Source organism: Beta vulgaris, chromosome 4 (genome assembly GCF_026745355.1).
Source record: "Beta vulgaris subsp. vulgaris cultivar EL10 chromosome 4, EL10.2, whole genome shotgun sequence".
NCBI classification, from domain to species: domain Eukaryota; kingdom Viridiplantae; phylum Streptophyta; class Magnoliopsida; order Caryophyllales; family Amaranthaceae; genus Beta; species Beta vulgaris.
The window spans coordinates 61,941,220-61,962,995 of record NC_079205.1 but is presented as its reverse complement, the minus strand read 5'-3'; the positions used below and the strand labels follow the sequence as shown (position 1 = coordinate 61,962,995).

At 33.6% G+C, this 21,776-nt stretch overlaps 2 protein-coding genes across 2 annotated transcripts; both read right to left on the bottom strand.

Moving 5' to 3' along the window:
- Positions 1-28: 28 nt before the first annotated feature.
- LOC104890100 (endoglucanase 8) lies at positions 29-11,092 on the bottom strand. Its single transcript, XM_010675469.4, has 7 exons — positions 10,858-11,092; positions 9,389-9,799; positions 7,775-7,867; positions 6,763-6,924; positions 3,876-3,987; positions 3,153-3,316; positions 29-574 (listed from the first exon to the last, which is right to left on the bottom strand). The coding sequence occupies exons 1-7, from the start codon at positions 11,059-11,061 to the stop codon at positions 251-253; spliced, it is 1,470 nt and encodes a 489-aa protein (XP_010673771.2). The 5' UTR covers positions 11,062-11,092; the 3' UTR covers positions 29-250.
- Positions 11,093-14,970: 3,878 nt separating this feature from the next.
- LOC104890101 (dihydropyrimidinase) lies at positions 14,971-20,167 on the bottom strand. The gene is made up of 13 exons (XM_010675470.4): positions 19,807-20,167; positions 19,463-19,642; positions 18,317-18,368; positions 17,958-18,227; positions 17,669-17,880; positions 17,086-17,206; positions 16,906-16,993; positions 16,735-16,813; positions 16,525-16,612; positions 16,374-16,414; positions 15,990-16,042; positions 15,747-15,903; positions 14,971-15,325 (listed from the first exon to the last, which is right to left on the bottom strand). Exons 1-13 carry the CDS (start codon positions 19,879-19,881, stop codon positions 15,134-15,136), a joined length of 1,608 nt encoding a protein of 535 aa, XP_010673772.2. The 5' UTR covers positions 19,882-20,167; the 3' UTR covers positions 14,971-15,133.
- Between the last annotated feature and the right edge of the window lie 1,609 nt (positions 20,168-21,776).

Genomic DNA, 21,776 nt, shown 5'->3' with positions numbered 1-21,776 from the left:
CAATTGATAAAATCTAAGATGACACGAATTCTAATAAAATATGAAACTTCACTTCTTTTTCCCTTGATTTTGAGCAAGAACATGACACAATACAATTTCCTTAGGGTGGCAATTTGCTCACCTCTAAGTAACTTACCCTACCCAAACTTTTTTGCCCTTTTACATATTTTTTGCCCTTTTTTTTGGCTGAATAAGGGGGTTAAATACTTAAATTAAAGCATACACAAATAATTAGTGGTAGATTAGAAAATCAAGCATGGGCTGAAAAGTAGGCAAGAAGGCCCACAAGAGGAGCATTAATATATGTTGTGGGCTCAGATTCCTGGAAGTAGGGCCTAGAATCTGGAAAGGCATCTGTGAGATCAGGCCCACCAACAACAGCTCCAACAAGCTTATTTGGGTTAGGATTTGGACTAAGGTAAAATCGAGAGCCCGCTTTACAACCAATATGGGCGGGATGAACATGGACTGATGGTAGAGAACTGCCCCTGTGATGTATCCTTTGTGGATAATGTGGCCCATAGCCCACCATATATGACATCCTTAATGGATTATCTCCAAGTATGTAATCCACCTGCCATACATTCAATACCACCCATAACACAAAAGTAAGAAAAAATACATATATATGAACATAACATATTATGAAACTATGTAAGTAAACATGAAATAAGAGAAAGGCAAACACCCTAATATCTTAGAAGGCGAACTATGTTCCCGCTGTATAAAAATTACATTCATATAGATTACTCCTGTTTTTTAGATGCATCATTTGGTTATTTTGATTCAGACGCCAAAAAGACAAATGTTGTTGGTAAATATGACTAATCTGCTATTCATTTATCGTATATATTTTCGATAAATTGATAGAACCAAAAACCAAAAAAAAAAAACTAATTGTGAGTGGTTGGTTGTTTACATTCCTTGTCACATGAAGTTGAGTTGTTGCATCAAAGTGCAAAGTTCCAAATTCTAATCAAAATCCTAAACTATAAAGCTAGTATAATTGAGAACATGAGATATCATGGGAAGTATATATAAAGTCAAAAAATCTAGCCGTTGTCATGTGATCAAAAGTGTCCTGAAAAACGATCAAAAATAGGCAAGTTATGAAGTACAGTTGGTAAGATTAGATGTGATGCCCTTGACTTTGGAGGATTATAATTGGATTTATTGTTCTTGTCTTCCAATAGTATTTCACTCTATAATTATTCTCTCATGTGGTCCTTATTTCCCATCATCATCTCAAATAAGTGAAACATGTGATATTACTCACTAAGTTACTATAATTGATGTAATTAATTCTTATTGCTACTTAATTAATTAGACCAACATTGGCTTAGCAAGTCAATCAATTCCTAGTGATGAATTCACATGGCTATAGTTTCTTAATATGGATAGCTAATTAAAATACGATTAGTAGATGACCTATAGTGAGATAATGGTGGCTGTTAAATTAAATTGTGAAAAACTCCGTAATTTTGGAGTATTTTCATTGATCAAAAAGGAATTTTTTTTCTTTTATATTGGATCATTGTATAAATTAATATCAATATTGGGTCATTATGTAAATCAATATTGTTTTGATTATTTATTATCTAATCTCAAAATACCAGTCTCGAAACTAAAACTAAATTTTTGGGTTTACGCCACTTATATATTGTCATGAGTCACATTCAATTTGTAACATAGTAGTTCTCTTTAAAAAGCTAGCATTTTGCTCTCTAATGAGAAAATTTGGCCCTAATCACTTCATACCAAAAACTTCCTAAGATGAGAAAGGAGAAATCAAATGTACAAGGTCAAAAATCAGATAAGTCGGGCCATATAATTATGCAATTGTAAGAAAGAGTTTACTAATTTATTTACTTTACAAGTTACACACAATTTTATAAGAGGTAAAATGTCCTAGCAAACACAAACTTTATATCCGCTCCCTTCTCTTTACTTAACTATTAGACAATTAGCCGAATGCATTTTAATACTCGCTTATAAGTTATAACCCGTCCATCTTTATGTAGCAAAGAGGATCCAATATGTCTAAAAAACAAGCTATTTCCAAACTACCAAGTTAATAAGTTCAATTCTTAAAAGCCATTGAAGAGTATTTTTACTATTAAAGCTAACGGTGGACAAAAGGGACATGACATGAATAAGAGCACCTCAACACCTATTTTCAAACTTCTATTCAAATTACAATCCACATACTCTATATTCCCCAATCTTAAGGGAATAACTTCACATAGTACAATTAAAGGACTAAAGTCCAAAATAAAAATGTAACGGTAATCTTATTGTGTGATTTTCAATTTTGGTCCCCCAACCTTAGGTTATAAGAATGATGTGATATGGTTTGGCATATTCACATACTTACTCATGTAGGCTCCAAAAGGAAAAGCAATGCTCCTCCATTATCGGACCTTCCTTATCATGTTCGAAAAAAATATATTAATTTTGTTTGTTCTTGTTTTAATGTTTGTAATTATCAGTGTCTAAGTCCAGTCGAGGGATCGCATGCAGTCCTAGCGTATGTTGCTAGCAAAGATGCAGTGGTCTCTTAGATTGCTCGTAGGTTGTATTTTGGTTTTTCTTTAATGCAAGTTATTTTGATGTCAAAAAAAAAAAAAAAACATCACTGATTATAATAATTAACTAGTTATTAGGTCCCGGCTATGCCCCGGGTAAGAAAAAAAATTCATTTATAAATATAATACTATATGATAATAACACTAAGTACAACGTAGCCTAGTGGTTAAAACTTTAATATATGTACCTAAGGTTTCGGGATTAAACCCTATACTATGCAATTTCTTAATTTTTTTTATTGTACATGGATTACATGAACTAAAACTCTTTAGGGAGAGCGCCACGTGGCACGATTTTTTGTTTTCGCACGCCTTTTAATATATTTGTATAGATTTAGAAGATGGTATATATTATATATATGAACATGAAACTTTTTTTTTAAGTTGGTAAGATGAAGGACCCTATTAAACTGTCATCTCGTACAGATATACCTAATCGAATTTACAGGTCAGACTTGCGGGATGGTAAGAAAAATCTCACCTAAATAGCTCGAGTGGGAACATGAAACTATGTTAATGAAGCATTATGTTAAAATGAAAAGGGAAAGAATCCAAGAATTTTTTTACCTGACGTTTAGCTAATTGTTTTAAGAGAGTGGAGGAAGCTGAAATTCCGCCACATGGCACTTGGTGATTGGAGTGGCTTAAATAGTTTGAGTAAGCTAGAAGTAGGAAAGACAGAGACGTTACATGCTGCATGTTACTCCCTCCAGTCTTGAAGATCAACCCACCTGTAAACATCAATTACAATTTTGTAACATTTTAGATCAATTATTGTCAATTCTTTTGGGTACAATTTCAGTTCACTTCAGCTTACTTTAGTTCAATTTGATTAATTTCCTTTTACGATTCAATTCAATTTAAAATACAAGAACAAGTGAACAACAACCGTGTTTTTCATTTATTTTTCACGTTACAAAAAACAGAAAACCCTAATGTATACAATAGATTAAAAGTTTGCTATTATATGTACTTATCAGTTGAATTTACAAAATTAAGTAGTCGTTTAATTGAAGATGATTAATACATAATTTTTTTATGAAGTTTTTCTCTAAGAGACAACTTCACATTTATTCACTTTACAAGACTTTTTATGTCTTATTGTACATGTCAATCAAACAATCACTACTTATAGTTATAAATTAAACTTAAATAATCCTTATCTAGATGTCGACCCTTATTTTTTTTTCTATTGAACTTGAAAGTTGAAAGGCGAAATGAATAACATTAGTAGGACATTGTCATGTAAGTGATATAATTATACTAGGAGTTTATACGTGTATTATTTACCAGGAGAATATTGGACTTCTGGATGAGCAACACCAGGAATCACGGAACATATAAAGCCATCAGCATTGTTCTTGAAATTTCTCAAGTCATCGGCTCTTCCCATCAACACTTCCTAAATTTAACAACAAAAACATTAACAATCATGTTAATTTTGTAATTACATTATACAAAAATTGATTATATCAAACCCAAAATGACTATATTATATGATTTTTAATGCAAAATAAGTTATTCTAAACTCGATACATTTAAGTTTTCTTTACATTATGGAAGTTGTGGGAGCATAATTATGACAATTAATAACACAATGCTACCTATGAACAGTGAAAGTGAAATATAAGAGAGAAAAGGGGCTCAATTAATAAGTCAAACATTTACCCAACTATATGAATCAGAAGTTAATGGCCAGGCCATAATCTCCTGCATTTTTCAGCCTTTTGGCACATGCATTTTGGCAGCTATATTTCACTATTTTACATATATTTAGAAAATAATAACAAAAGTAATATATTCCAAAAAAAGGCCACTTGGAAATTTGGGATGTATCTTAGGTCCTTTTAAATCATTTTACTGCAAGTACACTTTTCTCCATATCACTTCTCTAATAATACTAGTCATGTACCAATTTATTGGTCAGTCCCAAACTCCCAATGATGTTTTTTATTCTTTTATGTTATTCATTTTTTTCCCTTCCCATTGGTATTAGAAGAGAAAGATGTGTAGCGTATCTTATAGGTTTTATTCAGGTTAATTAAGTGAGTGGACTCCTCCATGAGTGGGGAGAAGAGCTGATGAGAATCGAACCTAAGTCCCCCGCTTGAAAGTTGGTAGCTTTGGCCAAATGTCAAGCTCCTTCTCGAGCGTATTCTATATATTTCCATAATTAAATCAAGTTTTTTTATTAAGGATAAGACATTTTAATATATCAATGTGTGGAGTCCATACAGTAATTCATCAACTTATTTCGGTAAAAAACAAGTTCTCAATTTAACCTTTTTAATTACTAATAGAGCATAGAGTATGTTAAAAGCGATAACAATGCGTACCCAAAAATCTAGTGTATCATGATTAACACCTATCTTATAACTTGAAGTTGTTAGGATAACAAATTAATGATTGTAAGGAGTGTATCATGTTAGTTACAAGGTCAACAATTATCGACAGAAGTAAAGTTATATAATGTGGCATTATCATTAGGCATTCACATGTGTCTTGGAAAAAAAAGAATAACATTGTTGCATTATTTAGGCTTTTCACATGTTTAAAGAATCAAAAACTTTTAGTACTAGGCAAGTACATGATGTATGGTTTTTCCATACAAAACAACAATGTAATATGCTCCAAATCCAACTTTGTACTCCAAAACAACTCAGCATTCTACTACAAAGGCCAAGTAAGCTTTCTACATTATTTTAAAAATCAGTGTTACACTGACACCTTGATTTACCTCAAAAACGAGGTATCGTGTTGTGTCGTGTCCGACACGACATTTTACTTAAATACTTCATTTAAGCTAAAAATATAACTTTTTTTTACAAAATAGCCGAATTAGACACTTACACAATCATATCCGAATAGACACTCAATCCGTATTTGAGTAATCTAGCTAGAAATCACAATATTTCATCACATAAACAACTCAAGTACTAGTATCATGTGCAATCATATCTACATAGATTCTTCTACTCATGTCACCTTTTGACTATTTTATTCCAACAATTTTATGATTATAAAAATCTTACATTAGCATAAAATGGATAACATATGGGTTGGACCCACACAGAATTGTAGGCCATATATAGGCTGGAAAAACCCAAATTCCTCAAACCAATAAAAACATGATCAGATATTCTTCAAGCACGTGATTGGCTAAGAGTGGGCCCCTCTTAATTGTAGTTCCCCTATACCCTAATTTAGAGCCACAGGACAACTAGAATAATGTTTCATTACATTAGGACAAGATTTCAGTAGGTCCAGCTAAGAAATTAGGAGTATGTAATTATTGCTAATTGGCTAATTGCACCCAATTTACTATTATCAGTTGAAAAAGCTAATCTTTATTTCACTGTTTTAATAACAAAAATATCAACATTTCCCTTTAAGTAATCTTACAAATCTGTTTGTCGGTAGCGAGGAATCTTTTTACGTCTATTAATGCATAACTTTGATTATTTATATTATTATAAAAGAACAGTAAAATTTGTACATATTAATGAAAATTCGTATTATATTAAAGGTTATGTTATATGCAACTTTTAGGGTTGCATATAAGGCATAAATACACTACTTAAAATGGAAATAAGTTGTGAAATTATGGAAAAATTTTGCATCAACTGATGTAATAAATGATAAATTAATGCAACTTATTTTCATTTTTAGCTTCTTATATACAGCCCTCAGGGCTGCATATAGCTTTTTCTTTATTTTAAATAAAATTTTCAAGCAAAAATGAATTGTGTACTATGGAAAAAAAGTACTTTATTCGGCTAAATTTAGTTGTGACACTTTCTATTTTAGTAAATTTCAATTTAATTGTGACACTTTCATTTTACATAATAACTTCTCTCCAAAAATTATTTAAAAATTTGTGATTTTAAAAGTGTCATAACTGAATTAAAACGGAGGAAGTAAATGAAAGTTCATCCTCTCGATTCGAGTAGCTATTAATTGAGTAATAAGTTAGCTGAGAAGAGGCAAAGTACTAGAAGTACCATTCACACCATAAATTGACACTTTATAGCAGAATAATAATAAATGAACTAGTGGGCATTAAATTAATTTAATTAGTACCAAAAGAAATTGTAGCAAAGTGGTTATTAAAGGACAAAGTAATTAGATGTAGATGGATGGGGGTAAATATACTCTAGTAATTAAGTAGTAGTAGTACCTTGGAAATGAGGACATTAATCCCAGCATGCTTATTATCCCATCCAAATTCATTAATGGTATCTCCAGCTCTTAATATCACCTCGTTCTTCACTATGTATTCTCTATATTCTCGCCTTCTTGTGGCCTTGTGCAACCATGCTGCTCCCCATAACAACTCGTCCTGCATCCCCCCATTCCAAGAATTACATTCGATATTCGATACATGAACACTCTTTTTTTTTCGACAGTGAAAGTTAAATGGAAAGGAGTTCTTTCGCTCGTGAATTAGGAAATTTAACAAGATATGGATAAATATTTACACAAAATATATCCTAAACCGGTGAGGTGAATATTAACAATTTAACATATATATTTTGATTCTCTATCAAAATCGATAAATTTACTTGGTGTAGGACCCACTTGAGTTCATGCCTCTTATTCAATGGTAAACTTGTTCTTCCGATTAGCTTTTCTCATTCGTTTAAGAGTCTATCTAAGCATAATACTATAACGCCATTGAAATTGATCTAGGGCTAGTAGGATCGGTTTCATGTATGTTTTGTAAGCAAAATCACATGACATTTTTTTTACAAGCTTATGTATAAGTGGACTTTTATCAAGAAACAAACATATTTGGCTAAATTTTGGGGTAGAGTTGCATTTTTACGAATATTATTACCAAACAAGGTAGAAGGTTTATAGAATACAAGTACATAAGAACATGTCACGATTTTTTTATTCTCACATACGATAAAATAGGAAAGTTACAAAAAGTATTTGTTAAATTTAGAAAGTGATAATAATAGTAGTATATAAAAACTTGTGTATTTGGATGGATCACAAAAAATCAAAATGGTGAAATTATCACATACTTTTATAAAATAAAACCCTTTACATGGTGTCAAAACAAGAAAACTCAAAACAAGCCTAAAATATGAAACATACACTTGGAGTTTGTGTGCCAAAACAAAACAGAAAAAACGGGAAAAAGAGTTCACATGTATACAAATTGGATGGGGCAACAAACCTACCTGGTAGCCGTTAACATCACAGTAAAAAGGGCAAACTGCTCTTTTTAGACTCGAGCTGTATGCACCTCGATATTTGTTTGCAAACTTGAACACCTACAAAACACCATACTACAAATTATTACATTACTATATTTACTAATTTACTATCACATGAACTTAATGTAATCCGAGATATTAATGGTTAAACGTCAAAACTCACAACTATTCGGATATACATATATATTATACAATTTTATCGAATTTTATGTATGGTTATAAGAAGAAGAATTTTATCATATAGCATGTATTTAGTACGTCAGTTCAGCCAAATTTACAAGTCGGAGTAATTATAAGCATGGAATAAAGAAATTCCCATATGGCCAAGTCCAAAGAGCATCTAATAAAGGTATCTCATAACCCTCAGGAGGCGATGTTATGAAATTTAACATTTATCATTAGAGCTGAATACTACTTGTAACAATTTAACATATAAAGAAGATTGAGATCGAAGTAAATTTAGACATTTTTTTTATATTAAACCGCAATCAACTTAAATTACGATGTCAAATATAGTCTTACAATCCGAAATTAGAAAATTCTTACAACCCGGTGGGGGAAAAATTTAGACATTAGACATAAGAATTGTAACTTCCTAGACTAGTACTAATCAATTAACCGTGACCAAAAAAGATGAAACAATCCGTTGATTACGCGCCAAAGCAATTTCTTTTCTCCAAGCTCTGTTTTTTGTCTCTTTTCCTACTGTATAGTGTATACACTACTTTTATGTCATGGTTAATGGTGAGTTTTATAATTCTAGCATTGAGTAAACTTTATCAAGAGAAAGTTTTTTTTTTTGTAATTGGACACTATTACAAATCTTATGAACACCAACATATCATCATACCTATGCAGCACTCCCCTACACTAATTAGTCGATTTGATTGATCGCATGAGAATGTCTACCTTATAAATTTCTTTTTTGAAATTAAGAACAAAAAAAAAATCTTGCTTAATTCCTTTTGTTACACGATTATTTTACAAGTTAGGTAACTGGTTTAACAATAAGTAACTAACATTACGTGAAAATTGAAAACTCCTTAATATCATTATTTTATTTATTTCATTTCTCTAAAAACGAATTTACTAGAGTTTGACTCATCAAAAGCAAGTAGATCAGTTCCGACTTTAATACTTACCAAAATTATTACCTCTTTTTCTTAACTTATCGTAATATATGTTCTAAAATTAATAATTTGAATACTTCAATATGAGAAGGAAAAAAAGGTGGTAGGGAAAAAACAAAAGAGATTTTCATAAGATCTCATTGAGTCATTTCCCATTCCCACGGAATGGAGTGCCACAACAAATTAAATCATGTCAGAAATCAGAATATCGTATAATTGTATAACACCCCCTTCAAAAACATGTTACTAGTCTAGCCGTCTAGGTACATTTAACATACCAATTAGCAATTAGTACAAACCACTCTATGTTAAATGTAAATTCGACCTCATACGTAAACAGTTTTAGTCACCTTTAATTCTTCACATATTATGAGTCTTTTTATAAGAAAAAATAAGTTCAAATAATAAGATGAAGTAAAAACCTAACACGTAAAAAAAGTATACTTACTTTGACGGCACGACTAAGGAGTAAACGAGAATAAGTACGATCACGGGACCGGAACACGATTGAGGCGGCTGCCAATGCCGCAGCGGTTTCTCCGGCTACATCGGAGCCAGGGTGGTTTCGATCAATTGTGTACACGGTCCGCAAGGTGTCCATGTCCTCAGGCCTCTCCCAACAGTTGTGGTCGGAGTAGGGGTCGCCAACTTGAACATACATGACATTTGGCACCTCGGCAGTGGCCTTAAGGAGGTAGTCGGTTCCCCAACGCACCGCTTTGAGCGCGTTGGGGAGCTCACCTCTCATGTTTCGGCCGAAATCTATCACGCTCCATGATAGGAGCGTGATACTAAACGCCATTGGGAATCCAAACTTTATGTTGTCTCCCGCATCATAGTATCCTCCTGTTAAGTCCCTCTGAAATTATATACCAAATATTCGTTATTTTTAGAGACAAATGCATTTAACACACTCTAATCATGGGATACAAAGTACAAAAAATAAGAGGGGAATTCGAACTTGTGACCTATTGTTTACAACATCTCAATCTTAACAAATAGAACAAGACATCCTTAATATATTGAAAGTAATAAAAATTAAAACGTACATTTTATCTTATGTTGTTCAGAGTCTTTATTTTACCTTCAATAATCGTGTCGGATTTTATTCGACACACCAATATAGACATGAATAATTCGACACTTCGTCTCGAGTCATTATTAAAAAATTATCATAAATTAATTGAGTACGACACTTGGACTTATACTCATGTACGTCAAAAATACCAAATTCGAGTAACAAAGAAAAGCTTTAAAGGTCCTTAGTAATTATTAAGATGAACGAACTTTTATAGATGGTGAACTAACAGTCGGTTACTTTATCTTAGTTATTGCTATGTTCATTCTAACAAAAGCTTAATACTCCTACACTTTATGTATTTATGTTAGTTACTAAATTCAGTTTTGAGGAAAAAAATTAACTCCTACAAAGAACATGTACAAAATTAAGTATTAAAAAAAAATAGCTGGGAATATGCCATAACATTAGTGTATGTATATTCTTCATGCAAAGAAAATTTTATTATATCATAAAATAAACAAAAAAAAATGAGTAGATACAAATTAACACACATTAGTGAGTTACATTCTTTAAGTTAGTCAGAAGATTCTTCTAAATTTTAGTAAAATTCACTTTTTGTATAAAAATTAGTCATCCTTGCGACCTTGCCTATCGTTCCAATTGTTATAATCTTCTCTGTATCGTTCCAATTTTATCAAATGTCTCGATATCCTACATTTTAATGCATAATGTACTTCAATAAAGTACCTGCATTGTTATAAATTTGGTCCCACTAAATTAAGTAGGTGCAACAATTTATACATTAATAAAAAATACTCCCATAAAAAACTCGAGTCGACTAACATGAATCGTCATAAGAAATCGAATAAAAAAGCGAGAAAAGAATAACAACATACACCAACAGAGTGACCATCAAGTAGAGCAGAATCACGGCGCCAATGAAGGCGTTGATCAGGAGGAAGTTTGCCAGAACGTTGTCCTTCAAAAAAGAGGATACTTTTCTTAAGGGCATCTTTGTAATTTTGGTGGGCAAAAGAGAGGGAAGAGAGAAAGAGGAGAGAGAAAATAATTAAGAGAGAAAATGTGGAAATTTTCACCATTTTTTTTTTTTGTTTGTAATTGAAGAGAAAAAAAAAAGAGAGAGTGAGATATAGAAGTGAAGAAATGAAGTGAAGTATATATAGTATGGGAAGAGGAAAATCTAAGTATAAAGGGATGTTTGGTTTGGGTTTAAGTTCATTGGATTCTTGAAAGAAAGTATGGTATCAACTGCGGTGGACACGTGGATCAACGTGAATGGATAGGGTTTTCAGACAGAGGTATAGTTGACTACTTTGTATTTGACTGTTTGACTTTTTTTTGGGGTTTTGAAATGTTGATTTTATTAATTTGTGGATTACCAAGATTAATTAGTTGGTAGTTGTTCTTTACTTTGGTTACGGTTTCCTCCGTCCTAAAATATAGTTTATGTGTTTATTTGGGGTTCTTATGAATGTATACAAGAAAACATATTTATGTGTGGTCTTGTTAGATTTGTCTCAATGTGTATATTTATAATATTAATTTTTTATATTTTTTTACTAATACGAAATAGAAGATATAATAGGTTGAAGGTATGTCTTCGAGGCTGTGCAAGAAGATACATGAACTATATTTTGGGACGGAGAGAGTACTTAAGAGATGAGTGTTACAGATACCAAAATGAATATCCGACGAGGTAGAAACAGGTGACATACTCATTTTCTGTATTATCAATAGGATCTATTATAACGAGTCACACACTCATATTCCAGAAATAGAGAAAGAAAGAAATTCCGCGATCGAACTACCAAAAGGCAATAAAAATAGGAGCCTTAAAAATTCACTTTGGATTAAAAGGCTAGAACTTCCTCGTTCTTTTGGATTTCATTTTCTTGTAGATTTAATTCATATTGGATTTTGTATATATATCACAATTTCAATTTGTGTTAGAATGAATCTAATCTCATTTTTTATTTTTGATAATTTGCCGTTGTATTTCATTAAAAAAAAAAATCAAAAGATGAAGAATTTCAACCTAAAACTAGGTATCTCCTTCATAAGGAGAGGAACTATCATGCATAGTGCAAGCACGTCGTATTAAAACTTAAAAAGTGACATGTGATGTATCCGTATCATTAATCATATAATTGACCAATCTAATAGAACATGTCGTTTGCGACTTTGAGTAGGATTAGGGAGAAAAAAAAAAGACACAAAGAATTTTCCTTCATTAATATTATTACTTCCTACATTTACATGGTTTACTATTAATTATTAACTACGCGAATCACATACAAACTGTATTACTCGAATTAAATCCTTTATAGTAGTAATCCATCTTATAGTAGTACTTGTTCAAGTACAACAATACAAGATCAAATAATTGCTAATTTTAAAATAACTTGATGATTAGAAACTTAAGTAATTTGCTTAATTTATATAATAATTAGAATTTACTAATCATTATCTTTTCTGAAAAAGAATTTTTCTAGTCATTGAATGTAGTGCCTACTAACTACTAAGAGAACATGGGCACCTCTTGGAAGTGCCAACTCACTTCATACATGAACATGATTGATCTTATAAAGAAGTGAATATCCAGATCATTCCAAGCTTATTTCTCGTGGGATTCTTTTTACACCAAAAAAGCTAATATGCTTAAAACCAATTTTGATCAGAATGTCCGTGAATTATTGTATTGCTTTAGGAATTTTGAGCGGCAACTAACTATCTTACAAAGTAAAAACTCAAACATCAACTTGACTTTTTTTTAGCTTTGTCAAATATGAATAACAAACAAAATCATTTGTAGTAGAAAGATGATAGATATGCGCAAGGGAAATGTTTCGGGTGTAAAATAGGGACGTCAAGAGTTAGACAACCTTCGGAGGGACGGCAAGTCCTGGCATCTACTAGCGCAACCGGTTAGAAGATGTCGATTACTTGCACAAATAACACAGGTTGACTAACATCGAGGGATTGTTCGAGGAAATCCCGTCGGATGCCTAACTCGGATAGAGTATAATGGATAGGTAACTGACATATCCTAACCGATAGTGATAATACACGCCCGCCATCCTTGCAAAAGTCACCAAACTTTGACGTCCATGTTTGATCATGTAGAATCTTATTAAATATATCTTAGTACATAATTAATTTTTAGTCATACATAATATGCTACGCTACCCTCTTGTTTACCTTTATGCATAAGGAAAGGGAAAATTCGAAAAAAGGGAGTAGTACATCAAAAGACAATGCAGCTTAGTTTGTAACACATTCGAGGGCTTCCCCATAATTTCTGGAAGGTAATTACTAATTTAGTAATTACTTATCAAATTATAACCAATCCTTAAAAAAAAAACAAGAATAGAAAAGCTGATTCTTTATCAAAAAAATAAAAAATTAACCGTTATTCAAGCAAAAACACAGATTTTATTGCCAAAATTAGAAAAGATTTCCTCCCCTCATTGACAACATGTAAGTTATTCTACCAACTTCTTCTTCTTCTTCCCGACGTTACCATGGAACGTCATGGCAAAGTAAGCTATTTCCATTGAAGGAACATACAAGAAATCAACATCTTTTTTTCTTTATTCTTCTTGCTCTCTATGTTTCCTATGTTCCCATTCTTTGTTAAAATTGTTTAGTTCATTAGTTGTCCTGTTGCTTTGACTATTTTCCTGTGATAACATTGTATTGTACATTATCAGCCATTCGAGAGCTGATCATACCCAGCTCGGTCCATCCCGGGAGTAATGGTCACCTGAATATGGATTTCCGACTACCTTATTAGTGTCTCGCTCAAGGCAGCCTGTCTAGTGCCTGGATTGTGGCCTGGCCCAAACGAATGCCTTGACTCGAGTATACTTTTTGGTCACGGCCTGGCTCATGATCAGCTCTAAGTCATATGTATCATGCATGCAGATGCACAAAATTAAGTAAAGGGTACTTGTTTGGTTTGTAATGGTTAATGTGCGTTGAGCAAAGGGGATATTAACCACTACAATATCCAAGTACTTGACTATTGACATGTTTTACCTTACAATGCACTCCTTAATTACATGATCTTCTAATTTTCTAGACTAACTACAGTATGAAAACATGCAGGATAAAGGGCGGAAGGCAGTCCCTCAGTTCGGAGCCTGGGAACAGAAAGGAGGGGAAAGTTCAAACTATTCCGTGGTTTTCAGCCAAGCTCGAGCTCACAGGAAACAAGCCAAGACAGTTATTAGACCTCTGAGCCTCGGGAATGAAACCGACCTCGTTGCGCAACAAAATCCTCATCTTCATCCCTACCATCACCACCACCAAAATGATGAATCTACCATGGTAAGGATTTTCTCTCACGCCAAACCACATATTTTAGTGTTGCAGTAAGATCTTTAACATAGTGTTGGGCAGCACCAAAGTAAAGTTTGATCATGTGAGCCCATCCTGGCCCGGTTTGCACCGGGTTCGAGAAGCAACTTCTCAGGCTGATCCATGATCAACTCTACACCTACATGATGGTGTCACAGTGGCACTAAAGTTCTCATCAATTTTCCAAAGGATAAGAGTTGTGTACTTGATTTTGTATTGGTCCATATCCCCGACTCAACGCACGTGGACCAATGCAAAAATCAATACGCTACTAGAAAACAGTACATCATAAGAAGATCACAGGATGAAAGTTGCATTTTCTTTCTGATACTTGAAATACTATTTCTTGCAGAAGACAAACAAGTTTCTGGCATACTGCTGCATAAGGCCTTACTAAGACCAAGAATCCCTGCTGCTATAATTGCCTACCAATTATAGAATCATACTTCCTTGAGGTGATTCACCTAAGTATATTGAGGAGTAATATATTTCTTTTCCTTCATTCTAATTTGTGCCTTTCCAGTCAAATGTGCGACAAATTCTAAGAAGGCGAATAATTCTGACGTGGAGCATGTTAAGTTTTAGCTGATTTTTGTTGCGTTTCATTTCAGAAAAGTTCAGAATTCAGATTCCATGGCAATAACCCTATTTTTTGGGACATATATTATAATTTCCCAGTTTTTTGACCTTTGCAAATCCAAAATAATCAACAATATAATTCATTGTTCATAATTAATTATCATATCAATTGAAAATGAAAGTGGAAGTTTATGTACAAAGATATTTGCAGTTTTAAGTTGAAGATCTGAATCGTTTTACCGGAGCTTGAAGAGAAGAGAGATATCTGTTGTCTGCCTTTTCAATACCATCAAAAACATAACTGAAAGGAGGCATCTCTACATATTTTCCAGAACCCGGAAAGGCTTTAAGCTCCCCATTCTGCCAGACAATTCTTCCTCCTGCAATAGTCACTTCAACCTTTCCCTAGAAACACAAGCACGCACTCAGTAGGAGGAAAGCTCAACAAAAATTTCAAGTTTTTTTCCACATGATCAGTTTTGCTTTAGAAATGAATCATAGGCGCCATCTAACAGGGTGTTCAAAGTGATTCGTACCACGGGGACCCCAAAAGTGAATGGCCCAAAATTATCTTAGTCCAAAACAGAACAGTAAAACTCAGTTTTTGCAAGGTCTGCTTAGTGTTCACCAAACCTTTCGGCAGAAATATTGGCATGAATTATGTTATTGAATGTATTTATTTCGAGATTGTGCCGTTTCTCATTTTTGTGAGCCCAATTATTAACATCAGCACAGGGCCACCCTTTTTCTGGGGACTTAATCTCAACACCTACAAAAAAACTAAGAAACATAAAACATAAAAATAAATATATGCAACAAGATTTACCTTGCCCGTCACCCCCTCATAGGCATTTGTGTCTGTTCTATAGTGATGCAGTTTTGCTGAAATTGTGAAACTTGCGTTAGGATTGAGTATTATGATATCTGCATCAGATCCTGGGAGTATCGCTCCTTTTTTCGGGTATATGTTGAAGATTTTTGCACTGCACAGAGAAGATAATTGAGATCAAATAATGCCACATAAACTCAGAATTAGTATAAGTTTCAGCATCAGGAGTTAGAAATATACCATTCTGTACTTGTTATCCTCACATAATCATTGACTGATATCTGACCAGATTCCTGAAGAAAAAGGGTTAAACCACCACAAATGAGATAGGTTCGAGGTACTCACAACGAGCCAATAAACTGTGGTCATAGCAATGAATTTATATGTAAATTTGGTACAAAAAATCTCATGCATGCCCCATGGTGATACAATTTCATTCCCAGATATGAGTTTTTCTCTATAGTAATGGCTGGTAATGAGAATCTGTGAAAAGAGAAATACTTGGGGTTGGACAAGCATTATTTGTTGACATGAGATTTTCTTCACAAAATTACCTAGAAATTCAAAAACGTTGCCACCATTTATTATTTTATGACAGCCTAACAACAATCTAAGATAGCTTACCACCATAGTATTCCAAATTAGATGCATCCTCTCCTCAAGCCCTGCGTGTTGAGATAACAGCAACAGTAAGAAATCCATATTTTTGAATTATTCAATCAGATAACATGATTGGTTTACAGTTGAAAGGAAGAATCGTCAACTTTAGGCTTACCATTAACACCATTTGGAATTTTTCGAAAATCATCAATTCCAAAAGCCTTTTGTGTTGAATTAAATGTACAATGATCAGTTCCGACTAGCTACACATTCATCATTCAACATTATACGTGATTGGAAAACGTTTGTGAAGGTCGAGTCATTATGTTCCTAAACTGCAGCAATTTTTCATGAAGTAAACATATTTGCTAGCAATGGAGCAAACCTGAAGAACTCCTGTTGCAAGAGCACCTTGAAGCGCCTTACCATGCCCAGCTTCTCTGATAGGTGGACTCATGACATATCTGATACGAAAAAAAAGGAAAGGAAACAAAAGGTGAATAAAACAGGCAGATTGGTGAAAGGAAAACAAAGCAGAACAACAGGAGGTACTTGCTTTGCTGCAATGGAGAAGTCAGGATCCCAAAGCACGGAATCATTCAGGATTAATCCCGAAACCACAGGCTCACCAATGACCCTCTGTCCTGTAATCAAAGAAAGGCAGAGGATCAATAGTTGGAATAAGATCATGACAGCAACCACTTACATTACAAAAAAAAAATATGAAGTTGAGAACCTGATTTTCGAGCTTTGGCTATTTCTTCCATCGCATCGATGCTCATTACGTGAACCACATATAGAGGCGTGTTTACAAAACGTGCTAGTCGAATAGCTCGAGCTGTAGCCTCTCCTTCAAGCTGAACAACCATGAAAAGCAACACAAATTAAGGAACAAGCTTGATTTGCATCATAAAAGAACTTCAATGGTACAATTGGTAAACATAAGAGAAGAATGTGCTGCTTTTACTCTATATTCAGCAACAAATCATGCCATGCCTCAGGAGAAATAGAGAATATTCTAAGAAACTATATTTCTTTAGAAAAAAAATTGAATGTAAGATCTTAACAGTTCAACTTGATGCCTCGGTAATCACAAGTTGTTGTTGCATACATTAAACCGATGCAATAAGATGACCAGATTATGAGAAACTGATCATTTTACAAGTTCACCATATGATGAAATTAAGAGGTTATATCTATCAAACATGAATACCAATGACTCAACACAAACATGAATTCCAGAAAGAAGGCTCTATCATGTTCAAGGTATAAGAAATAAGCAACAGCCTGTAGATATCCAACAGGAGGTAAGTAATTACCAAAGGAGGTCTTGAAAGAGCATGTCCCTCCGGACCAGTGATGCCAAGTTCTATCATTCGCTTCTGCCCTTCAAAAACAGCATCACCATTTTCTGCATGAACCATAGGCAAGGCACCCAAAGACTTGCATTTCTTGAACCCCTCTATCAAAAGCTCATCATTGATCATGAAAGACCCCTTGTACGCCATGAAGAACTTGAAAGAATTTATACCTAGAATTCAATAACCAGTTTTAGATGTAATCATTTACTAACTTAGGAGTATGAGCCAAAAGTTATGGTACACTAACCTTCCTCCTTAACCATGAATTCCATTTCTCTTGAAACAACTTCGTCCCATTTTGTGATTGCCATATGAAAACCATAATCCATACAAGATTTTTGGGCCTTTTGTTTGTACCGCTCCAAACCAGTTGTCAAGCTTCCGTTAACAGGTATGACAAAGTCGATATGCATTGTTGTACCTCCGGATAGCGCGGCAGCTTGACCACTAAAGAAGTCATCAATGGTCTCAGTGCCCATGAACTCCATATCCAGGTGAGTGTGTGGATCAATCCCTCCTGATAAGTTTCACATACACAAGCTAACAGTTCACATCCTTCCCTACATTATCAACAATTCATCAAGATTTGAAGCCAGATGAATCTACCTGGCATGACATACTTTCCAGTCGCATCAAGCACAACAACATCATCACCTACCTGTTCGCATAATGAAAATTCCACTGCACAATTAGTGATAGGATAAATAGTTCTTCCACAATTCCGATGCTAGACAATTGTTTGATTGGGATACACAATATAAGAGTGTTTGATTGGGAAGAAATTGTTTTCTTGAAAGAGGGATTTTCCCATTTTCCTTTGTTTGGTTTGCAAAGGATGGAAAATAATTCTCCCAAGGATAGAATGAAGTTTCCTCCCGATTCACTATCATTCTCTTTCTCTTATCTCATCATCCACCCCTCCATTTTTTGTTTCTAGTTTTTCTAGTAACAAAACTAAACAAAGGAAAACTAATTTACAATACTGTTTTTTCATTGATTTTGTATTTTTCATACCAATATATATTCCATTGAAAATGTTTTCTGTCCAAAAACAGAGCCTAAAAGCGAAAAACTTGGCAACCATATCATGTCCATAACATCCAATTAGATAATTATCCAAGTTCCCATATTTATTTGCATTCAATATCGCTACAATAACTAAATAATTGACAATTCAAACATGATCTATAGATTTCATTACCGCAATCTCTAACCACACTCAAATCTAGGTGAGGATAGTTTGCGATATATAACCATGCTCTTTTACTAAGTACGGGAAAAAACTTTAAACAAACAAATAACGCCAAAGCCTTAATCCCAATAGGATTCAATCGGCTCCATGATTCAACTTTATTTTTTCCGGCCTCCCAAATGAGTATTACGTGTAGTCATTATGTTGTGATCAAGGGAGTATTTAACTATATTCACATTGGTAATAAAGGCCAAACAACTTCATATCATGGTCACTAATGAAGGCCACCAAGAACTGGGTAAGCAACAAACACAATCATTCACATGAACAATATCTTGGTTAATAATTGGATCAATTGATGATTATTACAAACTAAAAATGAACTAACACCCCCACCCCCACATACAAAAAAATAAAGAAAAAAAAAAAAAAAAAAATATATATATATATATATATATATATATATATATATATCTTCTATGTTCGAGCTTTTTGAGAGAAGTATTTCACTTATTTCAGGACGGAGGAAGTACAAAAAAAAGTAGGTTGACGAAAAATACCTTGAGATTGGGTTGGACTGCAACAATGACACCATCCTCCACATACACATCAGCAACTTCTTGATGATGGGCATTCACAATTGTTCCTCCTTTTATCAATATCCTTGATGATGTTAATGATGATGATGATGATGAAACATGACATCCAGTTTCTCCATATTCAATTCCAGCCTCACAAAACTATTCAATCATTAAAAAACCCACCCCCAAAAAAATTAGTATGAGAAAATTACCAAATGATGAATTTTCAAAACCCCAGTACGAATTAACAGTTAAATTAACAACTAATGAGTAAGTAATAGAAAGGAAATTATAAACATTAAACAATTTTATGAAATACTTACAAGATTAGTAGCTGTTGCTGGTAGGAGAGAGAAAGTAGCAACGAGAAGTACGAAAGTAAACAGCTGAGTGATCATCCCTGTAAATTTACTAGTACAATTCCTAAGATTGGAGAAAGTGGGTAGTCTTTAATTTGTTTGATGAATCACAATGGGGGAATTTTTAGGTTTTCATAAGAGAAGATTAAAAATTGAAACTTTTTTCCAGCTAATTTGGGGATTTCTTTGATTGGATAAAGGTTGTAACTTTGGGGAAGATGATTTTTGATGCTCCGTTGACTAATTTTTAACTAATCATATTATATTAATTCTTGGAATCTATAGTGATTCTTGTGTTATTGGATTTCTTTTTCCCCTTTTTTTTACAAGCAAAAACATCCCATTTTATAGATTATGTATCTATAATAAATGTTGCTATCATTTCTCTTGTTTCCATTTTAGTACATCATTTTTTACTCTCTATGCATTTTTAGTTTTTACATGGGTTTTTGACATGCTAATTTAATATTCATTCAATCTTATTAGTTGAGTATAACAAAAAAAAACATTTTTTTACTCTGAATCCTAACCCTACGCATGCACAAAGGAATTATCCCCTTAATTTCGTTAATTATATACCCAATGACACTTCGAACTTTTGTCAAAGCTTCAAGTAGTTTAACAAGAAAAGTGTCATAAACTTGAGAGTTAACTATCATGAGGTAAGTTTTATCTTCATCTAGCAAATAGCTACTAAGAATAAAATACATGCCATTTGCATTAAAATGTAAGAGTTTAATCACTAAATTCACTATAATGTTTAATGTTTCAAAATAAAACATAATAAAGTCTTATAATTATATGTAACTATGAGAGTAAGTGATATAGTTCAATAGGTGAAAGTCCGAAAGCGTGTATTATAACCTTCAATTTTGGTTGTTTTTGGGACATTCTTTGATTTTTTCAGGCCTAATCATATTTTCTCCCGAAACATTCCTAGAAATGCCGACGTGACTTGTAATGTTGCGCGGGGTCCTTGGCACAGTTTGCATTGCCTCGAAAAGCCTCTAACAGACTAACACCCCATTTGTTCATTTCTCGTGAAACTCAAATTGCCTCGAAATGAACGTAAAAACATCCACATATTCGTTCCAAGCCACATGAATCCTTCCCAATGACCTACCATATCCCTAAGGAGGAATCCCGTGGCGTTCGGACCTCGGACCCCGAGAAAGTCCGAAAGCATTTATTGTAACCTTCAATTTTGGATTTTTTCAGACATTTTTTTACTTTTTCGGGCCTGATTTTTCTCCCAAAATGTTCCTAGGAAGGTCTCCCAAAATGTGTTGCCTCGAAAAGTCTCTAAACACCCTATTTGTTCATTTCTCGTGAAACCTAAAATTGTCTCGAAATAAACGTAAAGGCATCTATATATTCGTTCCAAGCCACATGACTTCTTTCCAATGACCTCCCATGGCCCTAGGAGGCATCCGTGGCGTTCGGAGCTCTAGTCCCAAGAAAGTCCTAAAGCATGTATTATAACCTTTAATTTTGGCTGTTTTTGGGAGATTTTTTTTTTTTACTTCACTAGGTCTAGAACACGTGAGTTGTAACATTCCTAGGAGTGCCCACGTGACATTGAGTTATAATCTGCATTGTCTCGAAAAGCCTTTAACACCTAATTTGTTTATTTCTCGTGAAACCCAAATTGCCTCAAAATGAACGTAAAGGCATCCACATATTCGTTTCAAGCCACATGAATCCTTCCCAATGACCTACCATGTCCATAAGAGGAATCACATGGCTTCCGAACCTCGAACCCCGGGAAAGTCCGAAAGCGTGCATTATAACCTTCTATTTTGGCTCTTTTGGGGAAATTTTTGAATTTTTCCGAGCCTGGTCATATTTTCTCCCGAAAAGTTCCTAGAAAAACCGACGTGACTTGTAATATTGCGCGGGTGCTTGGCGCCATTTGTGTTGCCTCGTAAAGCCTC